Source organism: Alternaria arborescens (genome assembly GCF_004154835.1).
Source record: "Alternaria arborescens strain FERA 675 chromosome Unknown contig_6, whole genome shotgun sequence".
Classification (NCBI taxonomy): domain Eukaryota; kingdom Fungi; phylum Ascomycota; class Dothideomycetes; order Pleosporales; family Pleosporaceae; genus Alternaria; species Alternaria arborescens.
In genome coordinates, this window is record NW_021167861.1 from 232370 (window position 1) to 252527 (window position 20158).

Here is a 20158-nt window from a genome sequence, read left to right on the forward strand (position 1 = left end):
GCGAAATGCGTGCCGAAGGTGAGCTTCGTTCTTGGAAACTCCTGAGCGAAGGGACGGCTTACGGTTTGGCGGAGTGGTTACTCGCCAGCGGAATTCGTCGTTATACTGGCAGAATCTGGGTTTATGGTGATGAGGAGAGATGGTTTTCTTGTCCTTCTGCCGCTGTACTCTTATTGTCTTCGCATATCGCAATAACGATTGGCACATCTAAAATCGCCAAAGCAAGAACCTCGTGGTGGACTGAGAGCTTATCCAGTCCCCCCGTTCAATTGCATATCTTCCTCCAGTCCGATGTCGTTCAATCTCAGTCGACTCTGACAATTTGGCTACTGATTTGATTATTCCTGTCTATCCATTGCAGAGCGGCTGTGATCCATTGTAAATTCTGAGCTCATTTTCAGACATGAAACTCGTCTGAGCCATCCCTCTATAAGGCTTTGACTGTCGCTTCTAGGACTGCTCTCGATGACGAGGATCGCATTAGCAATACCTGTTATGTTCTATCGTCTGCTTGTGGTGTGCGATGATAATTTCAATAGGAGCGTGTTGCCTAATATGTTGCTTCGAAGATTTGCAGTCAACGGGGTACTGTTGAATGATGCTAGGACAGTGGTCAGCCAGCTACAACTGGTATTGTTTAAACTCAAGTACTGCAGGCGTACTGGAACCATGATTCGACTAGCGAGCCACCTCGGCATGTGTCTTTCTCGTTTGACCTTGTCTCCATCTCTCCAAAGGCAAACACTATATTGGCTTTTGCTTTCTCCTATCGAGATTAGCCACCTCACAAATCACTCACAGCGATGGCAGCCAACGCTACTGGGCCGTACAGTTGTAGAACACCTCCGCATCTGACATGCAAGCAAACGATTCTTCCAAGTTTACATCCGCAGATGGAAACATTATATACCCCTTTCCTGATGACATCCACGTCAAAGACCACGTCTCGCTGCAGAACTTGATGGAGAGATACATACCAAAAACTCGCAGGGAGCAGGTGAAAAGACCGAAGGATACCAAAAAGATCAAAACACAAGGATTAAATAGAAACTGCCAGGCATGGGCCAGATTCTGTAACAGGTGATCGTGTCTTAGTACACCCAGTGGCTGGGGTCATCATAGACACCCTTTGAGCTATCGAAGAAGAATTCTGACGCATCGGTGACGGTGAGGTTGATTTCCACGCCACTTCTAGCGTGTTGTCAACCTGCAAGGAGATGATTGAAGGAAGCTGCACCAAACATCCATGAGATGCCATAAATCTCTGCATTTGTAGTAAAGAGCACATCAAATCTGATGCTGCTTGGACCAGCAGACTTCGTCCCTTCAGTACTGAGGAAGACTAGCCTAAACACCTTAGATGAAGGTAGCCGACTCACTCGTAACGACAACGTGAAATGTAAGTAGGCTGGTGTAGCTAAAGCGGTAAGAATGCAACGTATCGACTGTATTCGAAGAGATGATCGAAGATGGTAATGGTGCTTAAAGTTGGAAGAAGTGAAGGAAATAGCCACGTTTTCTACGCAAGGAAACGCGAATCGAGAGCCACTGTTGCTAAGCGTATCAGAAGACTACTTCTTTGAGATGTCGATTGACTATCTGTCCCTTGGGTGATTATCTGAAAGCTAGAAACAGGATGCGTAGAAGAAGCAGAATGCAGCGGCGACAGATATGAAAGAAAGAGGTCTTGAGTACGGATATTACCCAAATCGCATAATGAGCTCACACTACAAGAAGAAAAAGAAGAAGCTCTTGAAGGTTGGTGCAGATGGAGGTACCCAATATCCTGCAATGTGAAAGCCTGGAGACGCCACTACATAGCAGCAGCGCATATGGACTGCTGGTAGTTGCCGGATGAGACAATGTATAACGCATGATGGATCTTTTCCCAATGCAAGCTGTAGCAGTCACAGATGGAATGGATTGGCGATATTAGATAAAAGGTATGAGACATGTTCCGGCAATTGTAATCACGGCCCAACATCAACAGTCAGCTCTAGAATACATGACACATTGACTTTGATAGCCGTTCCCACTTGGACAGCCGTTCCCACTTCGCTTGCGCCACCGAAGCAGGCTGAACCTATGTCTCTCCCGGTAGGCCAACACCTTTCGGGGTTTTGATCGTGTACAGTGGGTGACACTATCTATCGGAACCTGAATGTACCCTGCATGAACGCATCCACTCTTCTATCGAGAAGGTGTTTCTCTTACTGCTGTAATACAGGTTTAGTGTTTGAAGATTTGGATAGCTGATATTGAATTGGGAAAACAGTCCCGCCACAGCCTTGCCGACCATGGTTGCCTACCCAACCAAGTCAGGCTGGTGTGATTTAAGGATGACCTACTGTAGGCAGCAGTGAGTCATACCTCCTTTACTTCATCATCAACATAGCGTGTGGTCACGGTTTCATGCTAGCTTGTGGCTACGCGCCAGGCTTTTGGACGCGACTGGTGTAGACACGGTATCATGTGTCTTACAGCTTGCACAAGAAGGCTGAAAGCTGGTCACACAGGATTGCGCAAATTTTAGCGGTTGAATGAGGCAATCTGCTGAATGTGTGGCACGCTAGAGGGCATGTCTCGTCTGCCTGCGACGGAGATGGTGAGGTCGCTCTCGTTGGTGTGTCAAGGTGACTCAGCCCGCAAACCAAGGCCTTGTCTTGCCGGATCAACTCGGCATCCGATTTGGTGCGAGGCTAATGGAGGGCGGGCAGCGCCGATGAGTCGTCAGCAGGTCGGTCACTTGGCGCTTCTGGAAGGGGCGACGATGGGAAGATGCAGCCTGCAGCTGCAAACTCTGCTGAGGGCGTGGGAGGCGCGAACCATGGTCATCGCTTGCTCTGGAGAGCTGTTCAGAGCGGTCGCTGGTCGGATGAAGAGAGCCGAGGCGATTTGCAGATGGACGCGTTTGGACTCGCTTTGGGGAAGAGGTCCGGCGTCATCAGCCACTGCGGTGTGCGAGAGTGGAGCAGGGCATAGCAGAGCAAGGCGGCGATGTGTTGGCAGCAGTTCATTGCTGCTTGCGCCTTTTGCGTCATCAATCACGATGGGCTCGTGTGCGACGGGCGATTGCCTTGAGCGATTTTCAGCCATGTTTGCATCGCATCACATCACGGCATGGACCATCGGATGCGCTGCAAATGAAGGCGTCGCATGCTGAGCAGCTGAGATTACGAGCGTCGCAGCAGCCGTCGAGGGGGTCGGCCGCAAATATAGCCACGAAAAGCACGGTGAAGGCACAAAATGACCCGTCTCAGGATGGCGTCTTTGGCGCGCCCAATGACACAACAGGCAATGTGAAGACGCGTGCTTGGCTCCCAGACGGTCGGTCCCTTCATCTCAACATAGCTGAACGGGGTTTGTGAGGGGGTGTAGCAGACAGTCTGGGACTCTGGCGCTACCATGGCACGGAGCGTTCGAGAGCAAACGCGCCTAGCGGGAAAGGAAAGGAGACGCCGTGTGTCGCAGCAGCTTGTCGCGTCGCAATCAGCGTGAACAGCCTCGTTGCGCGCCCAGGGAATGGGCGGGTTACAGACGGCCATTTACCGCTGCGCCAGGCATGGCGGCAGGCCGTGTTGGCATGCCTGCCTGTAGCCTAGGAGGAAGCCGCCATGCGTGATGATGGAGCGTCAGTCTCGTCTCACGCTCGATGGCATGGTAGCAGCAACGTGTTGAACAACGAGTGTATGAGCAACAATAGAGTGGGGGATGGCGATATCGCTGCCCAAGCAACCACCACTGCAAATCACGTACTGCCATTTCCACCTGCGATGGCAAATAAAAAAAGCGCGAGCGATGAGTCTTCCAAGGTCGGGTTGTGTGGCAAAGAGGCAAGCTGGCCATAGCGCCCGGGTGCGATGACTGGACTGGACTGGGGGCGCTGTAGGTTACGGGGTTCCTATTAGTATCGCCAGCGCCGCCCAGCCCGTCACCCTCATCAAGACAGCAGCAATGGACTTCACGAACATCTACAGCGCCCCCTGCGGCCTAATCTAGGACGCCAACCGCTTAACGTGTTGTTCTGTTCTCTGTCGCCTACCCAACTATTACCCAAACCGCAAACCGTCCCATCTTTGTCCAGGTAGCAGCCGACGCTTCGACCTCTGTCGCCGCCACACTGCCGCCTACCGCATAGACTCATCTCGCGCCTCCAGTCATACACGACACGAGACGAGAGAGCCTGTCCTTTTATACTCCTTCTCCCGTACCTGCGTCGCGACCAGTACCCCCTCTGTTCGCGCCTTCCTACCTTTACCGACTCCCCGACCGCCACTTCCTCACACGTCAGACCTCTACACCACCAACCCGCAAACAGCTCTTATGTACACCACCACCCAATAATAATAAATCAACAAACAAACACTCCCACACAAACACTCTCCAACAACCATCCGCGCTTCCACCGCGAATACACGAAGTCGCTCAGCCTGGTGATCCTTCCTCACGGTAGTCACCATCCTCGAACACTTCCCACATCGCCTGCCATCAACACAATGTGCCATTCGGCCAACACTACTCCAGTCACTCGTCACTCAGAATTCACCAGTATTTCCGGAAACAAGGCCTTCATCCGAGGCCTCGCTTGCTAGAATCCCCCCGCATCCCCTCAGACATCCAGTTCTTGCGACAGCGCCCGCTGTTCAATAGCTGCAATATCAGAGTGCTTCGCGGTCGGTCTATCACAACGGTCTTGTTTCGGTGATTCTGCAGTTGACAGCGACTGGAGCCCGCTCTAGTCCGCACCTGGCAGCTTTTCGACCACTTGACACTGCTCGAATCCTACTTCCACCTGCGACTTCGTCAATCCCCTCAACCTCCTACGTATACGTTCCGCCTTCGAAACCTAGCCTCTTCCAGCACACAACAAAGAGAACCGCGTCTCGAAATATACGTCAGAGCTCACAGGGTTGCTCTCTACGGTTTGTCCCATCGGTTAAGTTCTCGGTCACCCCACGACCACCCGATCACGCCTTGCGCCACCTCTCCAGGTCTACCTAACGGTCAGCACTTCGAGACGTAACGACAAAGCCTAATCACCCATCTCCGCTCACTCCTTATTGTCTACATTTCCTTACCAGGTACCGTCCTGTATTACCCCTCCTTCATCATGAGTCTTGCTATTCCTCTCCCTAGCCACGGCTACATGGTTGAGACCCACCCTTATGCCGCTCCCCTTTCTTCCTCTGCTTCCTCTTCCACCTCATCAGTATTCTCAGACGCTGCGTCACAAGCGTCCAGCGCAAGCTCCACATCGTCTCACTCAAACTGGGACTCAGAAGAATGGAGTCGCAACCAAGTAGCACCGCCGACCTCGGTCGACCCTGCAAGCTTGTCAGCTTTCCAGCCCATCAGCCGAGTTAGCACATATCCTCAGTATCAATCTGCAGTATGCCGGGAGCCCGCACAGGAGAGGTTACCTTCCCTGCGCACCGAGCTTCTGGCCCCACTGGAGCAACGACAGAATCCTCGTCGATCGTCGGCAGCTGTAAACCAAAAGGCTCCACCCCAATTGGTACGGCAATCCGATCGAAAGGTCAACTTCGTCGATTGCCTCGTCGGTTAGTACACGCTTTACCCCTGGACCATGGTTCCCCCGCTGATTCACCCTTCTTAAGATTCTGCCACCCAGATGGTTGAGGTTATCTGGCAACTTTCTGAGCCCAAGAGCCGCTGTGAGAATGCCTCTGGACGCGGAGTACTTCCCCTTCGCATGTTCATTCAGGAGACACTTCGTCGCTCTCGCACAAGCTACTCTACTCTCCAAGTTGCCTTGTACTACTTGATCCTGATCAAGCCTCATCTGCCTAAGCATGACTTCACCATGTCTCAGCCTGAAGATGCATCCCTTCGTGCGCTGCAGTGTGGTCGTCGCATGTTCCTTGCTGCGCTCATTCTCGCCTCAAAGTATCTGCAGGACCGCAACTACTCGGCTCGCGCATGGAGTAAGATCTCTGGCCTCAAGGTCTGTGAGATCAACACCAACGAGATGGCTTTCCTCGAGGCTGTCAACTGGAAACTCCACATTGTTGACTCGGTATGGGAGAAGTGGCAAGAAGTTGTCTTGAGGCACACTCCTACTCTTCCACCGCCATCACCTGGCGCTCCCATTCCCAACACTTGGAAAGACGTCATCCCTGTCTTGACGCCTGAGTTGGACATCATTCAAGTGACTCGCAAGGCACCCAACACTCCTGTGCGTCCTCCTCTGAGGCCACAGCTGAACGCGTCGCCTTACCGCACTCCGTCGCTCGATGGTTACGGATCCCAGGAGAGCACACCAACTCCGTCGCGCTACCAAGTGCCTCGCTTCTTGGAGCCGAAGCCTGATCTTCCTCACACTCCATCGCTGCCATCACTGGCTCGTTTGGGTCCTTTGCCGACACCGTCTTTGACGCCGCAATCCATTACCAGCAACACTCCTGCAGCGAGTGCCATGGCTTTTGGATCATCGCGACGCACATCGATGTGCTCGGCAATGCAACAGGCACAGTGCTCGTCATTGGCGCGCACCTGTGTCGACCAGTTCAACCCAAGCGTCAGGAATGGACTAGAAGCGTATCACTTCCCAACCCGACGACCTTCCCTGGCTCCCTCCAACTCATCCCTATCATCCTCTCCAGAGTCAATGATCTCGGACAACTCACGCACTTCTCGTGCTTCGTCAATCTCGTCGGTCTCATCTGCCGGCTGGGCGCCAACTCAAAATCAGGCCAACTTGGCTCGATTGGCGACCTGTCGCAGCGCGAGGCTTCCGTACCCCGTATTGTCGAAGTGCAAGGAGCAATACGAGTATGCTCCAAGCGAGGCCATGTCCTCACCTGATCTGGACAGCTTCCATATCGATGATTCGGATTCTTCGCCAGGCAAGGTTGAGAGCCCTGCGTTTGTCGCTCCTGCGAGTCGTAAGCGTGGAAGGTCTTCAGTCGACCTCCAGCAGAACGTGCGTCACTTGCTTCACAGCACTCGCTCCGCATTCGACCTCCGTGCTCAGAAGCCTGTGCTCCCTGATAGATCAGTGTCACACTCATTCGCCTTCTCATCGCGCAGTGAACCCAAAGGGCTGCAGTCCCCCAAGAACACTGTTCCGTACTGCTCGCGTCTTCCTATCCAGAAAGACTTTGGCAAGAAGAGATCGTGCTGCAGTACTGAGGTTGCACAAGCCTTCCGCCCACAAGGTCCAGGCATGTGGGCTGGCATCCTCTAGACATGACAACATCGTCTACACAATATTGAAAGTCCAAAGAAGGCTTAACAACAAAGAAAGAGAAGGAAGTATCACCGCATTTATTCTCTGTTCGTATTTTACACACAGTCACACACTCTACACACCCGTGTATATTTTCCTTCTCAACCTCCGAACCAGCCATGTGTGTATTCTCCTTTTGGGCGTCTCAACAGATCTCATTTGCTACTTCAGCTCCGGTATACCTATTTGGGTTACTTTTGGCGTTTCAACTTCACTACCAACTTGGCGTTATATCTATTCACGGAAAGCTCGGTTATGAGCGAAAGGTGGGGGAAATACCTTGATTGCAGTCGGATGCATTAGCATGGGTTCAACGGAATAAGGCGTAGTTTGTGTCCGCACGCACATGCGCCCCTTTGGTTGGGTTGGATGTACGTTTACGCTGCGGTGGGTAAGGTTATATCCAGTGAGTAGGTAGTGAGTAGTAAGCAGATGTTGATGATTCTAATACCTCACTTGTTGCTTGTTGTGTATGCCATGGTGATGTAAAGGTCGTGTTGATTTTCTACGACGAAGTTCGCCTTATTATGGATGGTTGAACTGACTGTGTATAGGCACTCGCGCGTCTGCTGTCACATTCGCTCCGTCTATCTCGACCCGTGATTGCCAGGCCCAACCTAAATTTTCCTAGTATCATTGACATGCACCTCCTCCCCTTCCCCAACCTTGCCCATCGCTCTAGCAACTGTAACACTCTCCCTTAATGCTCTTCCTAGAACGCCTCTTACCCCACCTTCCTCCAGCACCATCACCCCCGCAATCGTACACCCCTCCGGACTTGTCCCCATATCCCTCAATTCCCCCGGCTGTATCCCACTCTGAAGCATCTCCGCACTGCCTCTCATACTCTGGTAAATCTGGTCCTGAGCTATCTTACGAGGTACCCCCACAGCCACAGCGGCGTCGATGAGGCTGTCAACTATGATGGCCCAGAATGTGGGCGTGGAGCCGCTGACAGCTGTGGTAGCGGGCATAAGACTGGGCGGAATAGGAAGTGATTTACCAATCTGAGAGAATATGGCTGTTGCTAGCGCTGAGTATTGGGTTGGGAAAGAGGGCGAGGGATGGTGTTCGATGGCTGTTAGGGATTGAGAGACGAGTGCTGCTACATTTGGGAGTGTACGCAGAACCCACGTCTTTTTTCCGTCGTCTTTTGCTTCCGGGTCTGCGCCAACGAGTGATTCCAGTGCAGAGCGTGACCAGCCTGCTACTATACTGATTAAGAGTTTTCCCTGCAATGCCTCTTTGACACCCTCCTCTTGTAATGTTGCTTCGACCTGTGAAGGGTCGACGCCGAGGATTACGACCTCTGAGGTTTTGATGGCACTTATGTTGTCTTTCCTTAAAATACGGACATTTTTGTGTTGGGAGAAGAGGTCTTGAAGTCGCCTTTCTGAACCCTCACTTTGAACGCAGGCGACAAATTGAGTGATGCCACTGAGAGAGTCCGGAGGGGCGGTGATGAGGCTTTTGAGGATAGGCGTACCGAGATTACCTACAGCAAAGGATGTTTAGCATACTCTTATCTATTCCTATTTGCGTTCGGGATAACTTACCACATCCTAGTATACAGAGAGTTTGGTCTGGCATGGTAACTTCCTAGTGTGCTGATATCTTGGGTGCTTCTTGCTGAAGCTCGAAAGGAGAACTTTAGGGCTTGTGATGGACCGAGGTGAACAACTTCTGTGTATGACCAAAGTTCTTGTTCGAAGAAATTGAGTGTCAACAGAACCTTATTTGACGACCCTACAAAGGCCTGCATTTCGACTTGTGTAATGGTTCTCGGGAGGGAAACCGGTCCCCACTTTTCTTCATGCGACTATCAGCGGGGAAAGCGACTACGGAGGCCCACTTGTGCGCCTACGTCTCTTCTGCACCCAAACACCATGACAAAGATAACGCCAAAGTGCCGATAGTAGCCGTCGAGTAACAAGTACGGAGTTGCTATACTTGGTGTGATGACGACCCTAAAGCACGAATGATGGAAATTGCACCTTTTACAACAATGTATCCATTAAATCAGTCTACTCCGTTACCATGCACTGCAACCTCGCCGCCCTATGCCAGTTATGCCCAGAAAAACCTCCTCTTAACCTCCTTCCGTAACGCGGTAAACTCATCCTTAGTCCTTAACACAGCATCGCGGTTCTCTACTGCTCTACGAAGCAGATACCCTACACACTCGCCCATACTACCCCAGGTCGTGCACTTCAATACCTCGGGCGCCTTACCATTCTCGCTCTTCTCAGCCAGCAAGGAGAAGCTGACTTCGTCGGACATGCCGTGAAGCTGTCCATACGCGACAGGCACAGTTGGTAGACCAGCTTCCAAGCGCTGACGGTAAAGTCTATGGGCTGAGAGTACACTTTCGCGGTTGTGAGAGGCGAGAAATAGATTCACAGAGGGAAACGGGCGTGCAGAGGGTCCGGAAGCACCGAATATACCGATTTGCTGACGAAGAGCACCCTGAGCTATGGTGTTGTAGGCGTTGTCCGTATCTTCTTTGGTGTCGTGGATCAGCGAACGGTTATCGGAGAGAATATATGCGCCTCGAACGAGCTTAAGACCAAGTGTGAAGCTGTCTCTCTCTGCCTCTGCCATATGGTATGCGAGTACGTCTGAGGTGTCTTTGAGGTAAGCTTGGTAGGTGTTGTAGATGACTGCTTTGCCATCGCGGTTGAACTTCCGCATCAGCTCAAGACTTGTACGAGCGATGCCTTTCTGCCAGTGCTGAGACTCTGCGTCGACGATGATCTGGACATTGCGCTCTTTGCACTTAGTTGCGATCTCGTCAAGGGCGTCAAGCATCTGTTGGGGTGGCAGTTCGCCTTTGCTGAATGCCATTGAGACTGCTGGGCCACCTCCCGTTGTTCTGCAGTAGTGTCAGTAATGATGTACTTTCTTCCCTTGATCCGTTCTTGCTGTTACACATACTTTAGAGCCAGGATATCTCCCTCCGAGATGAGATCAAGAGTCCTCAACGTGCCCGCCCTCCACGCCTCGATATCCGTATCATGTACTGCGACAGCCTTTGCATCAACGAACTTGTCTGAGGTATGATGGTTTGCGGATTCATTCTTGTGATCGAATACCATTTCCTTCGCGTACGTCAATATCACTCCTTTGAACCCCAGATCTTTCAGCTGCTTCACACACGCTCGTGTCTCTTGTTCTGTTTCTCCTGCGCAAAACTGATTGTATAGAGTTCTCTTTAAAAGAGCTTTCAATGCAGGATTTCGGTCCACATTGAAGAGGAGGCTTCGGTTTGGTTTAGCAAAGAAAGATAAAAGCTTCAGTGATGGTATTAAGAGAAACTTATTGGACGATACTGTGGCAATGAAAAGTGACCGCAGCAACATGTGTGTTGGCATCGCTGATAGCGGATGTTGTGCAAGCGATTGTTTGGGCGTATATACGGTCGATGTTTTGATCCGTGGAAGCGCGGTCGTGGAGCTGAGCCGGATCTCGAATGTATTGAAGCCATTGACGAGGCCTTTCCTGCAGGTTACACCGCGAAGCGTTGATCTAATGAGCCGTTGCTGTAGCATCATGACTTCAGTGTGTGATGTCGAGACGAGAGAGTCGAGCAAAGACAGAATAGTACTACAAGGTACTCATCTGATAAGTGTAGAGCGTTTCTTCAATTCCGCCTCTTCATCACATACTCTTATCTCAATCTATGTATCACCTAGTGCATGACCCCGCTCGACGTCTCGAACGTGGGGCATTGCTATACTCGTGACTATCGCGTCAATGACCGTCACTCGGACGTGCAGCCGGATCGCGTGGGAAGCCCAGATATGGTTGGTACACTATTGGCAGAATGTAAGGGGCGAAGTGATAAGAATTTCAAGACCAATGATACAAATGAGCGAAAGCGTAATGCTTCTGCAGGTTGGCTAAAGCGGGGTCGATTGATGATGCGGCTTGGATCGGGTTATGCGGGTGACGATATCGGCCTTATAGCGGACCTCATCTTTACGCAAAGTACACTTGAACATCGAGAGAATCGAGCGGGTCGTTCATACCTCGTTCAGGGTAGAATGCATAGTGTAGACAATACAGTACCGCAAAGCCCCAACATCTCGGCGGTTCGCTACCAGATTGGTCTGCTATCAAGACTATCGAGAGCTTTTTTACAGTCGAAATCAGGATAACGCAATGGGATTACCTCATCCATCAAGAATGCATATTCCAACTTGATTAAGGAGAGACGCTACCTCTTACCTGCCCATGAAAGCAATCCCTCAGCCAAGTGTTCATCACCATGCCAATTCCAAAAGCTGGAATGATTCTTGCACATCTTATCGCTGTCGTTGGTAATAAGGCGCTTCTTATTCTCTGCGTCCGCTCCGCACTGCTGCCTTCTGGGCTGGTGTAGAAGTCCAAGCCCAGTAGATGTAGAGGAGTTGCCACTACCTGGGAGAGAACTGGCGTAAAGATTTGTATTGCGGCGTTCTTAGTCGAAGGATCTGGAACAAGAGGATCTGGTGCTGATACGGCTGAACTCAGCATTGGCGGTAGACTGATGGATCCGAATATGGTGATGGCGTCGCGGAAGAGGAAAGTTGCGGCGATGGTTCGCGAAGACCTAGTTGCTCGCGCTGGGGATGTGGACCGTATAGATGAAGCCACTGGTCTCGTGTTTCCCACCATCTTGCTGAACTTAACCTGCTCTACGGATCTACCATATGCTTGGACGAAGCGCACATCTTTCCATACTCCTAGAGGTACATTGACAAGACATGTTGAAATGAACGTAATAGAACTGATGAGTATTCGATCCGCTCCCGCTGTAAGTGCGGTGCCTATGCTCTCAACTGCGTTGGCGGTGGTATATGTGGCTGTATAGAGCGTCCACATGTAGAAGAAAGGCTTTGTTGCAAAGAGCAGCCGTGGCCGTCGGACTGAGTTGAGGATGTTGGTTCTCAGGGTAGATAGCAGAGGCTGATTGGCTGGGGCGGCATTCTCAACTACGGAACTGGAGTACTGTTAAAAGATGAAGTTCAGAACATGAATCACGACTTACCGGTCAATGACTGTCAAGATAGGACTGATCGCTGTTGCGGAAATGGTCGCCGCGGCGACGTCTCCAGCCAAAACAGCTGCCAGTACCTGTCCTTTCCCCCAGGTATTCTTCTCACTCTGCATAAGCTGCTGCGACATTGTGTAGTGTTGTGTGAGTCGTTCACCTTGTGTGACGCTCACTACATGCGCAAATGCATAGGACCCATATGTACCAATTTACGCATCCGTACACCAAGTTGATTCGACAATATCTAGATCAGTACCCATAGCATTAGGCGTCAAGGTCTTTTTGTCTAGTCGCTGTCGTCTCGCAATGCATCCGACAACTAGATCTCTCTAGGCCACGCAAGTGTGACCGGGCGACATCGGTCGGACTGAACATTACGGTTGTCTTCGCAAACCGCGAAGCCAACGGATAGACTCTCGTCATCGTCCATAAAAGGGAAAAATGTACGGTCGGACACCTACGTAGTTTTGCTGTTGTGTCATGTCGGGAGGCCATCCGATCGTGCAGGAAAGCACAACGCGTTATGCGGGTCGATCTTATCGATAACACTAGCGTTCATTGAGATCAGGGGGCTGGGATCACGACAGGACGATAACGCTCACAACATCTGCGGGGTTTGACAATACGTGCAGCAACGGTCTCGTTCCCGTATTGACAGTATGATGGGGCCTCTGCCGATAGTTCCGTCTGGTGATCAGACTTGGCATACGCGTCGCATGAGTAGACAAGCGTATGCAGAACATGTATCATAACCCTCTGAGGTCTCTGTATTTGCAGCCAAACCTTGATTCTCTTATTACCTTACTACCATGAACGTCTCAAAAAGCGATCCCATAGCCATCGTTGGCGGTGGAGCATTCGGTCTCTCCACAGCTCTCGAGCTATCAACTAAAGGCTACACAAACATCACGGTCCTCGAGAGAGACGAGGAGATTCCGTCACGATGGTCCGCTGCGAATGATCTGAACAAAATTATGCGAGCGGAATACGAAGATGACTTCTATACGAACTTGGCGGTCGTAAGTTTCCTGGATGATCCAAGCGTTGCCGTGAGAGGATGATGTGCTAACAACTGACGAACCAAAAGGAAGCGACCCACGCCTGGCAAACTCCTCTATATGCGCCTTACTTCCACCGTGTTGGCTTCTTAAACTGCGTTTCAGGTGCCGCACCACAGAAAGCAGTGGACACGATGCGCAAGTTCCAAGCAGCTGCTGATAAACATCCGGAGATGAAGCCTTTCCTCCATTCTATCTCAGGAGCTGAACAAGTACGCAATATAGCTGGGGCATGGCAGTTCACTGGAGAGATGCCTGGTTGGAAAGGGTACTTCTGCAAATACAACGGCTACGTACATTCCGCCAACGCGTTGAGGGGGATATATCGCGAAGCAGTGAAGGCTGGTGTCAGGTTTTTCTTGGGAGAGACAGCTGGTGCAATAGAGAACATCGTCTACGAAGGCTCAGGAAAGAGCAGAAAGAGTATCGGCGTTCAAACCAAAGCCGGTCGATTTCACCCTGCGAAGCTAGTCATCGTTACCGTTGGCGCTGCAGCACATAAGATTGTCCCCGAACTTGGTACCGAGGTGTCTGCCAAATCTTGGTCTGTTGCACACGTCCGCCTCACTGACGACGAGACCGCAGCACTGCGCGGCATCCCCGTTACATACGCTCGTGATCTCGGCTTCTTCTTCGAACCAGACCCAAAGACGAACCTCCTAAAGCTGTGTCCAATGGGTGGTGGCTATATCAATACCAATCCCGCCACTGGAGTTTCTGAAGCGCCCGAAGGACTCATGCGCTTTGTGCCCAAAGAAGACGAAAGGAAGATGCGAGAGCTGCTTCGCCAAACGCTGCCCTATCTTGCTGATCGACCGCTGGTAAAGAAGTTTATATGTTGGTTTGCGGATACAGCGGACTCTGATTTCATCGTCGACTACGTACCCGAGACCTGCTCTTCTGTCATGTTGCTCTCAGGCGACTCTGGCCATGGTTTCAAAATGTTCCCCATAGTCGGAAGGTGGGTGCACAGCTTACTAAACTCGCGCGACAGGGCACAAAGCATCTCAAGATGGCGTTGGAGAATACCAAAGCAGAAGGCGCAGGGAGAGAGCTTTGATGATGATGTGAGCTGGAGGGTAGGAGATGTTAGAGAGGTCCGCGAAGTACAAGAAGAAGCGGCCAAGTCCAAACTGTAAAGCTTCTCGCGTATAACCTGCTCAACAAGCCTTGTATCACTCTTGTTACATTTCATTGTATACTCGAATCAAGGATCTGGTAGTTGTCTAAAGTCGCGAACGATAGCCAATCCGTTCCCTCAATATCCATAGACTCAGCCACAGCCAGAATCTGCTCAGCCGTCAAATCATCACCAAATCCACTCCCCTCATCACTTACCCCTGTATAGGGAGGTGGCAGCGTGTCCTCTGAATTCAGTAACCCAGCTGTAGATTGATATCCTTCAGGAAAGGAGAGTGGATGTTGCATGCTTGGGCCCGAGCCGATCGTGTTTGGTGACGCAGTGGGTGGCTGTTCCCTGTTCTCGAAGTACTCCGCTAACATTTCTTCAAGTTTGTGGAGCTCCACGTTTCTAAATGCCGCGATTCGGTTGCCACTAGATACTATAGTTTCCATAAAGCCGTAGGCTTTATCCAAATGACCCGTTTGGTTGTCCATCAAGCTGAAGTCAACAAAACGGGTTAGGATGAGGACCATAGTCGATACAAAGAGTGCGTCAAGATCCCATGGGAGGAACGTCTCTATAATGTAGTCAGTACGGGAGAAGTCTATATGGCTAAACTGTCGTACCAAGTAATCCTTGATCTTGCAGACTTTCCAGAATATTCAAGATTTTCTGTGAGGCTTCAAGTGATATGTGTAGCAGATGCCGTATTTTGCGTGATGAGACCAATGGTCGCACTTCTTTTGGTGACTCAAAGACTTTCTTCAAGCAGCAGAAAAGCAATGGCCTCGTCACAACAACAATGGTCTAAATATTTGTCAGACTGGTTCTGTGTTCTACAGAGTTTGGGTCTTGCCTGGTAATACGACAAATGTAGATGTGCCGGCATCCTCGAGATGCCTCCAAAGCGTTCGTCAGCATGTAGAGGAAATGATTGTCGGAGCTCTTCCGCCAATGACCCAAGATCGTCCAAAACAGCCTTGATGCTTAGGACAAACTTCTTGCGCAGGCGACCTTTCGAGCCATACACAGCTAGGCATCCAAGTCAGTCATCGCTTTTACGAGAGGTTACATCACGTACTTTTAGCTATCTCAGCATGTATACGTGCAAGTCTGATTTGCATGTTCAGCGCTGCAGCTCGCTGAGCAGAGCCTACGAAGTCTGGGGGCTGGCAGGATATATCGTCGTCGTGGATTGATTGAGGCAGACCCATCAAAGACGTCATTTGGCGATCGAGGATATAAACTGTCCACCAAATTCGGCGGCATCGCTGAACAAGAGGCTCGCCCAAGTTTTCCACTGGCATATCCGTATGCATTCCTTGGATCATTGAGATGCGCATAGCTTGGCCGATCTAACCAACGTCAGCTAATGTGTAAACATGGAGATGATTGCATACTGTTACGTGCGCTGCATTTCTTGAATCCAAGGCTTGCAAGTACAGCGCTATACAGCAAAGTATTTCGACCGCCGTCACAGGCTCGCGGCATAACCTGTTGGTATCTGGGAGTAGCTGAAGGGCTTGTACAAAGAAGTCCGCACCTGGTGGCCGTGGTGCATTTCCTTTTGCTTGGATAAATGTCTTCCCAAAAGCCAATATTATAAGGAAATGTATGTACCACATACTCTCTTTCCATGCACCGGTCTCAGAATTCGAATAGAACGCGTGCATGTTCGCCATGAATTCATCCTCGTCGAAAAGATGTACAAGCTGAGCGCAATGGAATTTCACAGCATTGATCAGGAAAATGGCGTAGTCGATACTGGGAATAACTGGAGAAGTGGAATCTGGAAGGCTGCGAGTACCATCCCAGGGCAGATCATATGCTGAGCCATCAAACAACAAGTCGGCACTTGGAAGAGGTGATTTTCGAGTGTGCTCATGCACCAAATTGAGTATCTGTCCATGGAATGACCAATTTGAGGAGGTACCAAGATAGACTGCAAACAAGATCAATCGAAACTCATTAACGGTGGCTGGCAAGCTTACAAGTTCGTCCAGAAGACGACCAGAATTTGAAGGATTCAATAAGTGGGTTGATTAAGTTCGATTCGTCAGGCTCAGGTCTATGCCCAGGCGAATTGTCTCTCGTACCCCCGATGCTAGATGGATTGACTTGCTGTCGGTCATGGTCCGGTTCTAGTGCGTCTATATCCTCTTCCTGCGCCGTTGCACCATCTGCCGTCGTTTGCACCCGAGATGCTATTGACGCATTGCCTTGGTTTTGCTCTAACCGGGCTACCTTTGCGCGAAGGTCAGAGAGATATCTAAGTAGCATCAGCATCCGCATCAACTTCTTCTCCCAAGATTGGAACACGTCAAACTACCCTTGTGTTACTAGAACCTTGTTTTCTCGGTCATCGAAGATGCAAGTAAGGTTTCGTCTGCCACAGCTTGAGCACGGCTGCTGCCCTGAACATTTAATCTTTTGCCTCCTGCATCGCGAGCAACTGTTCGTAGTTGTTGTTAGTGCACTTTTCCAGCGCCATGCGAGTTGCGTACGCGTTTGAGGATCGTTTTGTCACTTTACGATGATCGTTGGAGGTTGTCATCGCGTCTGCTGGGGCTCACTCATGAGAACCTTGCAACCTGGGAAGAATGGTGAAGCAATTCTGACCGAGTGCTGTGCTCGATCGATATCAACAACGCGGAAGACGCGCCAGCGCGCATGCAGAAACCCCACGCTTGTGAGCCAGGGATGTCGAGGGCTGAGTTAGGATAGATACCGCTATGTGCGGGGACCAATGGAGATCTGAGGTCATCGCTCCAACTTGATCTTCCTTCGCACATGGCTGCCATCTCTGCTCCACGTCGAAGTCGCAGAAGACGGTATAAACGCTAAGCATTATTTCTCCGTCTTTGTCTGACTGCGACATAATATTTCTAGTGCTCAGTCGAACTCTGAAATTGCATCTGGAGATTGGGATGCCTTGCTCGGTTCCCCTAGGTTATCGGGCTGAGGGGCTGGCTTAGCGTATCGCGCACGGAGACGTGCGACGGATGCGCTTCCGTCCCTCTTGCAGGACCACTCGTCATCAGATGTTCTGAACACTGATTCAGGCCAAGGAGAATACTGCGAAACTGAATTGCTTGAGACGACAATTGTCTTCAGAAGAGTACTGTAGTCAAGGCATGAGAAGTGACATTCCTAGGACGAAGTCCCCCAGCGTATTGAATAAGGTCGAAAACCAAGAACGCGCAGCAGCAAAGATTATTCTGGGAAACCCAAAGCATGTTCTACAGAATGGATAGTAAACATGAACGATGATCCCAAAGAAGGATGACCGTGTGCAGAGCCTTTCGCGGGTCATTGTCATCTGCTCTGGTGTTCGTTCTCCACTCGGACTGCCACGGGTTTGGTTAGGTATGCATCGGGAGGCCTCCCGATCAACTTCTGAGCTCATGCGAAGTTAGTTCCGGCGTGGTGAGCTTATCGGCCAACCAAAAACCACCGTAACATATGTCGACGACGGGTATTCGCGGGCATGGAAGCTGCAGCGATGTCGCTATGCGTCACGAGTGATGGTCGGGTCGCGTTGCGGCTATTGACTCTCACAGAGTGATGGATATAGAAAGCGTGGTTCAGCAACGAAGTGCATATGTGCATCACCTACTCACACCCCTCCCTATCCCACTATCCTTTTCCAGAATGTCGAACATGCGATCTCTAGTACGACTCTCACATACTAGAAGGCGACCTCTGATAAGTACGTCAAGATGCGCGTCGCTTCATTGTCAACTACGCACAAAAGCAACGGTACCGTTTCGGTTACCTGATGCCCGTAACGAGCCAAATCCCACATACGAGAGAGGTTCTCCAGAGCGAACGAAGCTGGAGGAGACTCTGAAGCGCATGAAGTCGCAGATTCCTATGCAAAGCGAGATTCATTTCAATGGCAAATCACAGCAAGTTCACAGCTCTTGGGATCAGCCATTACCAGCGGACCACAAAACGACCTTCACCAGCTATCCACTTACAACCAAGGAACAAGTATCGAAAGCTATCGATTCCGCCCTCAAAGCAAAGAAATCATGGGAAAACACGCCTTTCGTTGATCGAGCGGCAATCTTTCTCAAGGCGGCCGAGCTGGTAGCAACCAAATACCGCTATGAACTGATTGCTGCAACCATGCTTGGCCAAGGCAAGAACATCTGGCAAGGCGAAGTAGACGCTGCTGCTGAGTTGGCAGACTTCTTCCGACTAAACTGCAACTACGCCGCGGAGATTCTTGAGAAACAACCCGAGCGAGGCACAGACGGAATGTGGTCTCGTATGGACTACCGCCCAGTAGAAGGGTTCGTCTACGCCGTTTCACCGTTCAACTTTACTGCTATCGGCGGTAACCTCATCTCTGGCCCTGCTATCATGGGTAACGTGGTACTCTGGAAGCCGTCTCCTTCAAACATCTACGCAAGTACCATCGTGTACAAGATCCTTCTTGAAGCTGGTCTACCACCGGATGTTATTCAGTTCGTACCTGGTGAGCCTGAGGAGATTAACGATGTCGTGTTTAACCATAGAGACTTCGCTGGGCTCAACTTCGTCGGCTCCTCAGACGTCTTCAGATCTCTCTGTGCTCGCATTGGTCAGGGTATTGGTAACAGCACATATCGCGAATTTCCACGAATGGTCGGAGAAACTAGTGGCAAGAACTTCACTCTCCTTCATCCCACGGCGGATGTTCAATCTGCTGTGAAGCACGTCGTTCGCGCTTCGTTCGAGTATCAGGGTCAAAAGTGCTCGGCAACCTCTCGTCTGTATCTTCCAGAGTCGCGATCAAAGGAGTTTATCGATACACTGGTCGAAGACGTGAAGGGTATTACCCAAGGCAACCCACATGAAGATCTCGCAGCCTTCATGGGCCCGGTAATCCACCGTCGGTCGTTCGAAAAGATCAAGGCTGTCATCGACGAGAGCAATCAGGACTCTTCACTCAAGCTTCTAGTCGGCGGTACCTACGATGATTCCAAAGGCTTCTACATCAAGCCAACCGTCTACCTCGCAGATTCGCCAGACCACAAGCTCTTCAACTATGAGATCTTTGGCCCTGTACTCGCCATATATGTCTATCCCGATGCGGAGTGGAGTCAGATTCTGGAGAAAATCGACCAAGCTGGTGGCAACTTCGCGCTTACAGGTGCCGTTTTCGCCAATTCCCGTGCAGCTATACGAGAGGCAGAAGACGCCCTCCGCTATTCTGCTGGAAACTTCTACATCAGTAAGTGCTCAACGGATGATTACTTGACGTAATCGCTAACGAGTTATTAGACTGCAAGACTACCGCCGCGCTCATCGGTCAGCAGAGCTTCGGTGGAAGTCGCGCAAGTGGTACAAATGATAAGGCTGGTTCTTCGAACCCCATGTTCCGCTTCGTTTCTCCACGCCAAATTAAGGAAGAGTTCTTTCCTGTCTTTGATTACCGGTATCCTTCGAACAACTGATTTGTGTGTTATCTTCGGTACTAGAAACTGCAGCACGCGGGGGGACCAGGCATTCTTTGTTCTGAATCAGCGTTTCGGTCGGTGTTTCTACTATATGACGAGCATTGAGGGTTCTCAAGCCTGATTCGCAAGAAGAATTTATGGTAGAACGAGGATAAGCAATTTGAGCAAAATCTCATTTCTACAGTTTGCCGTGACAGGTATAGATTGGAATGACAACTCCCTCGCATTGAAGATACCTGTATTGAT

The 20158-nt window shown here is 50.7% G+C and overlaps 6 protein-coding genes across 6 annotated transcripts; 3 read left to right on the forward strand and 3 right to left on the reverse strand.

Moving 5' to 3' along the window:
- Nucleotides 1-5110: 5110 nt before the first annotated feature.
- AA0111_g3283 (hypothetical protein) lies at nt 5111-7207 on the forward strand (the record flags this gene model as incomplete). The annotated part of the gene is made up of 2 exons (XM_028649150.1): nt 5111-5561; nt 5619-7207. The coding sequence occupies 2 exons, from the start codon at nt 5111-5113 to the stop codon at nt 7205-7207; spliced, it is 2040 nt and encodes a 679-aa protein (XP_028509206.1).
- A 659-nt stretch (nt 7208-7866) lies between these two features.
- Nucleotides 7867-8839, reverse strand: AA0111_g3284 (hypothetical protein; the record flags this gene model as incomplete). The annotated part of the gene is made up of 2 exons (XM_028649151.1): nt 7867-8744; nt 8806-8839. The coding sequence occupies 2 exons, from the start codon at nt 8837-8839 to the stop codon at nt 7867-7869; spliced, it is 912 nt and encodes a 303-aa protein (XP_028509201.1).
- A 477-nt stretch (nt 8840-9316) lies between these two features.
- AA0111_g3285 (hypothetical protein) lies at nt 9317-10344 on the reverse strand (the record flags this gene model as incomplete). Its single annotated transcript, XM_028649152.1, has 2 exons — nt 9317-10121; nt 10184-10344. The coding sequence occupies 2 exons, from the start codon at nt 10342-10344 to the stop codon at nt 9317-9319; spliced, it is 966 nt and encodes a 321-aa protein (XP_028509200.1).
- Nucleotides 10345-11452: 1108 nt separating this feature from the next.
- On the reverse strand, nt 11453-12415 carry AA0111_g3286 (hypothetical protein; the record flags this gene model as incomplete). Its single annotated transcript, XM_028649153.1, has 2 exons — nt 11453-12230; nt 12279-12415. 2 exons carry the CDS (start codon nt 12413-12415, stop codon nt 11453-11455), a joined length of 915 nt encoding a protein of 304 aa, XP_028509203.1.
- Nucleotides 12416-13093: 678 nt separating this feature from the next.
- Nucleotides 13094-14481, forward strand: AA0111_g3287 (hypothetical protein; the record flags this gene model as incomplete). The annotated part of the gene is made up of 2 exons (XM_028649154.1): nt 13094-13303; nt 13372-14481. 2 exons carry the CDS (start codon nt 13094-13096, stop codon nt 14479-14481), a joined length of 1320 nt encoding a protein of 439 aa, XP_028509202.1.
- Nucleotides 14482-18125: 3644 nt separating this feature from the next.
- AA0111_g3288 (Delta-1-pyrroline-5-carboxylate dehydrogenase) lies at nt 18126-19909 on the forward strand (the record flags this gene model as incomplete). Its single annotated transcript, XM_028649155.1, has 2 exons — nt 18126-19686; nt 19737-19909. 2 exons carry the CDS (start codon nt 18126-18128, stop codon nt 19907-19909), a joined length of 1734 nt encoding a protein of 577 aa, XP_028509019.1.
- Between the last annotated feature and the right edge of the window lie 249 nt (nt 19910-20158).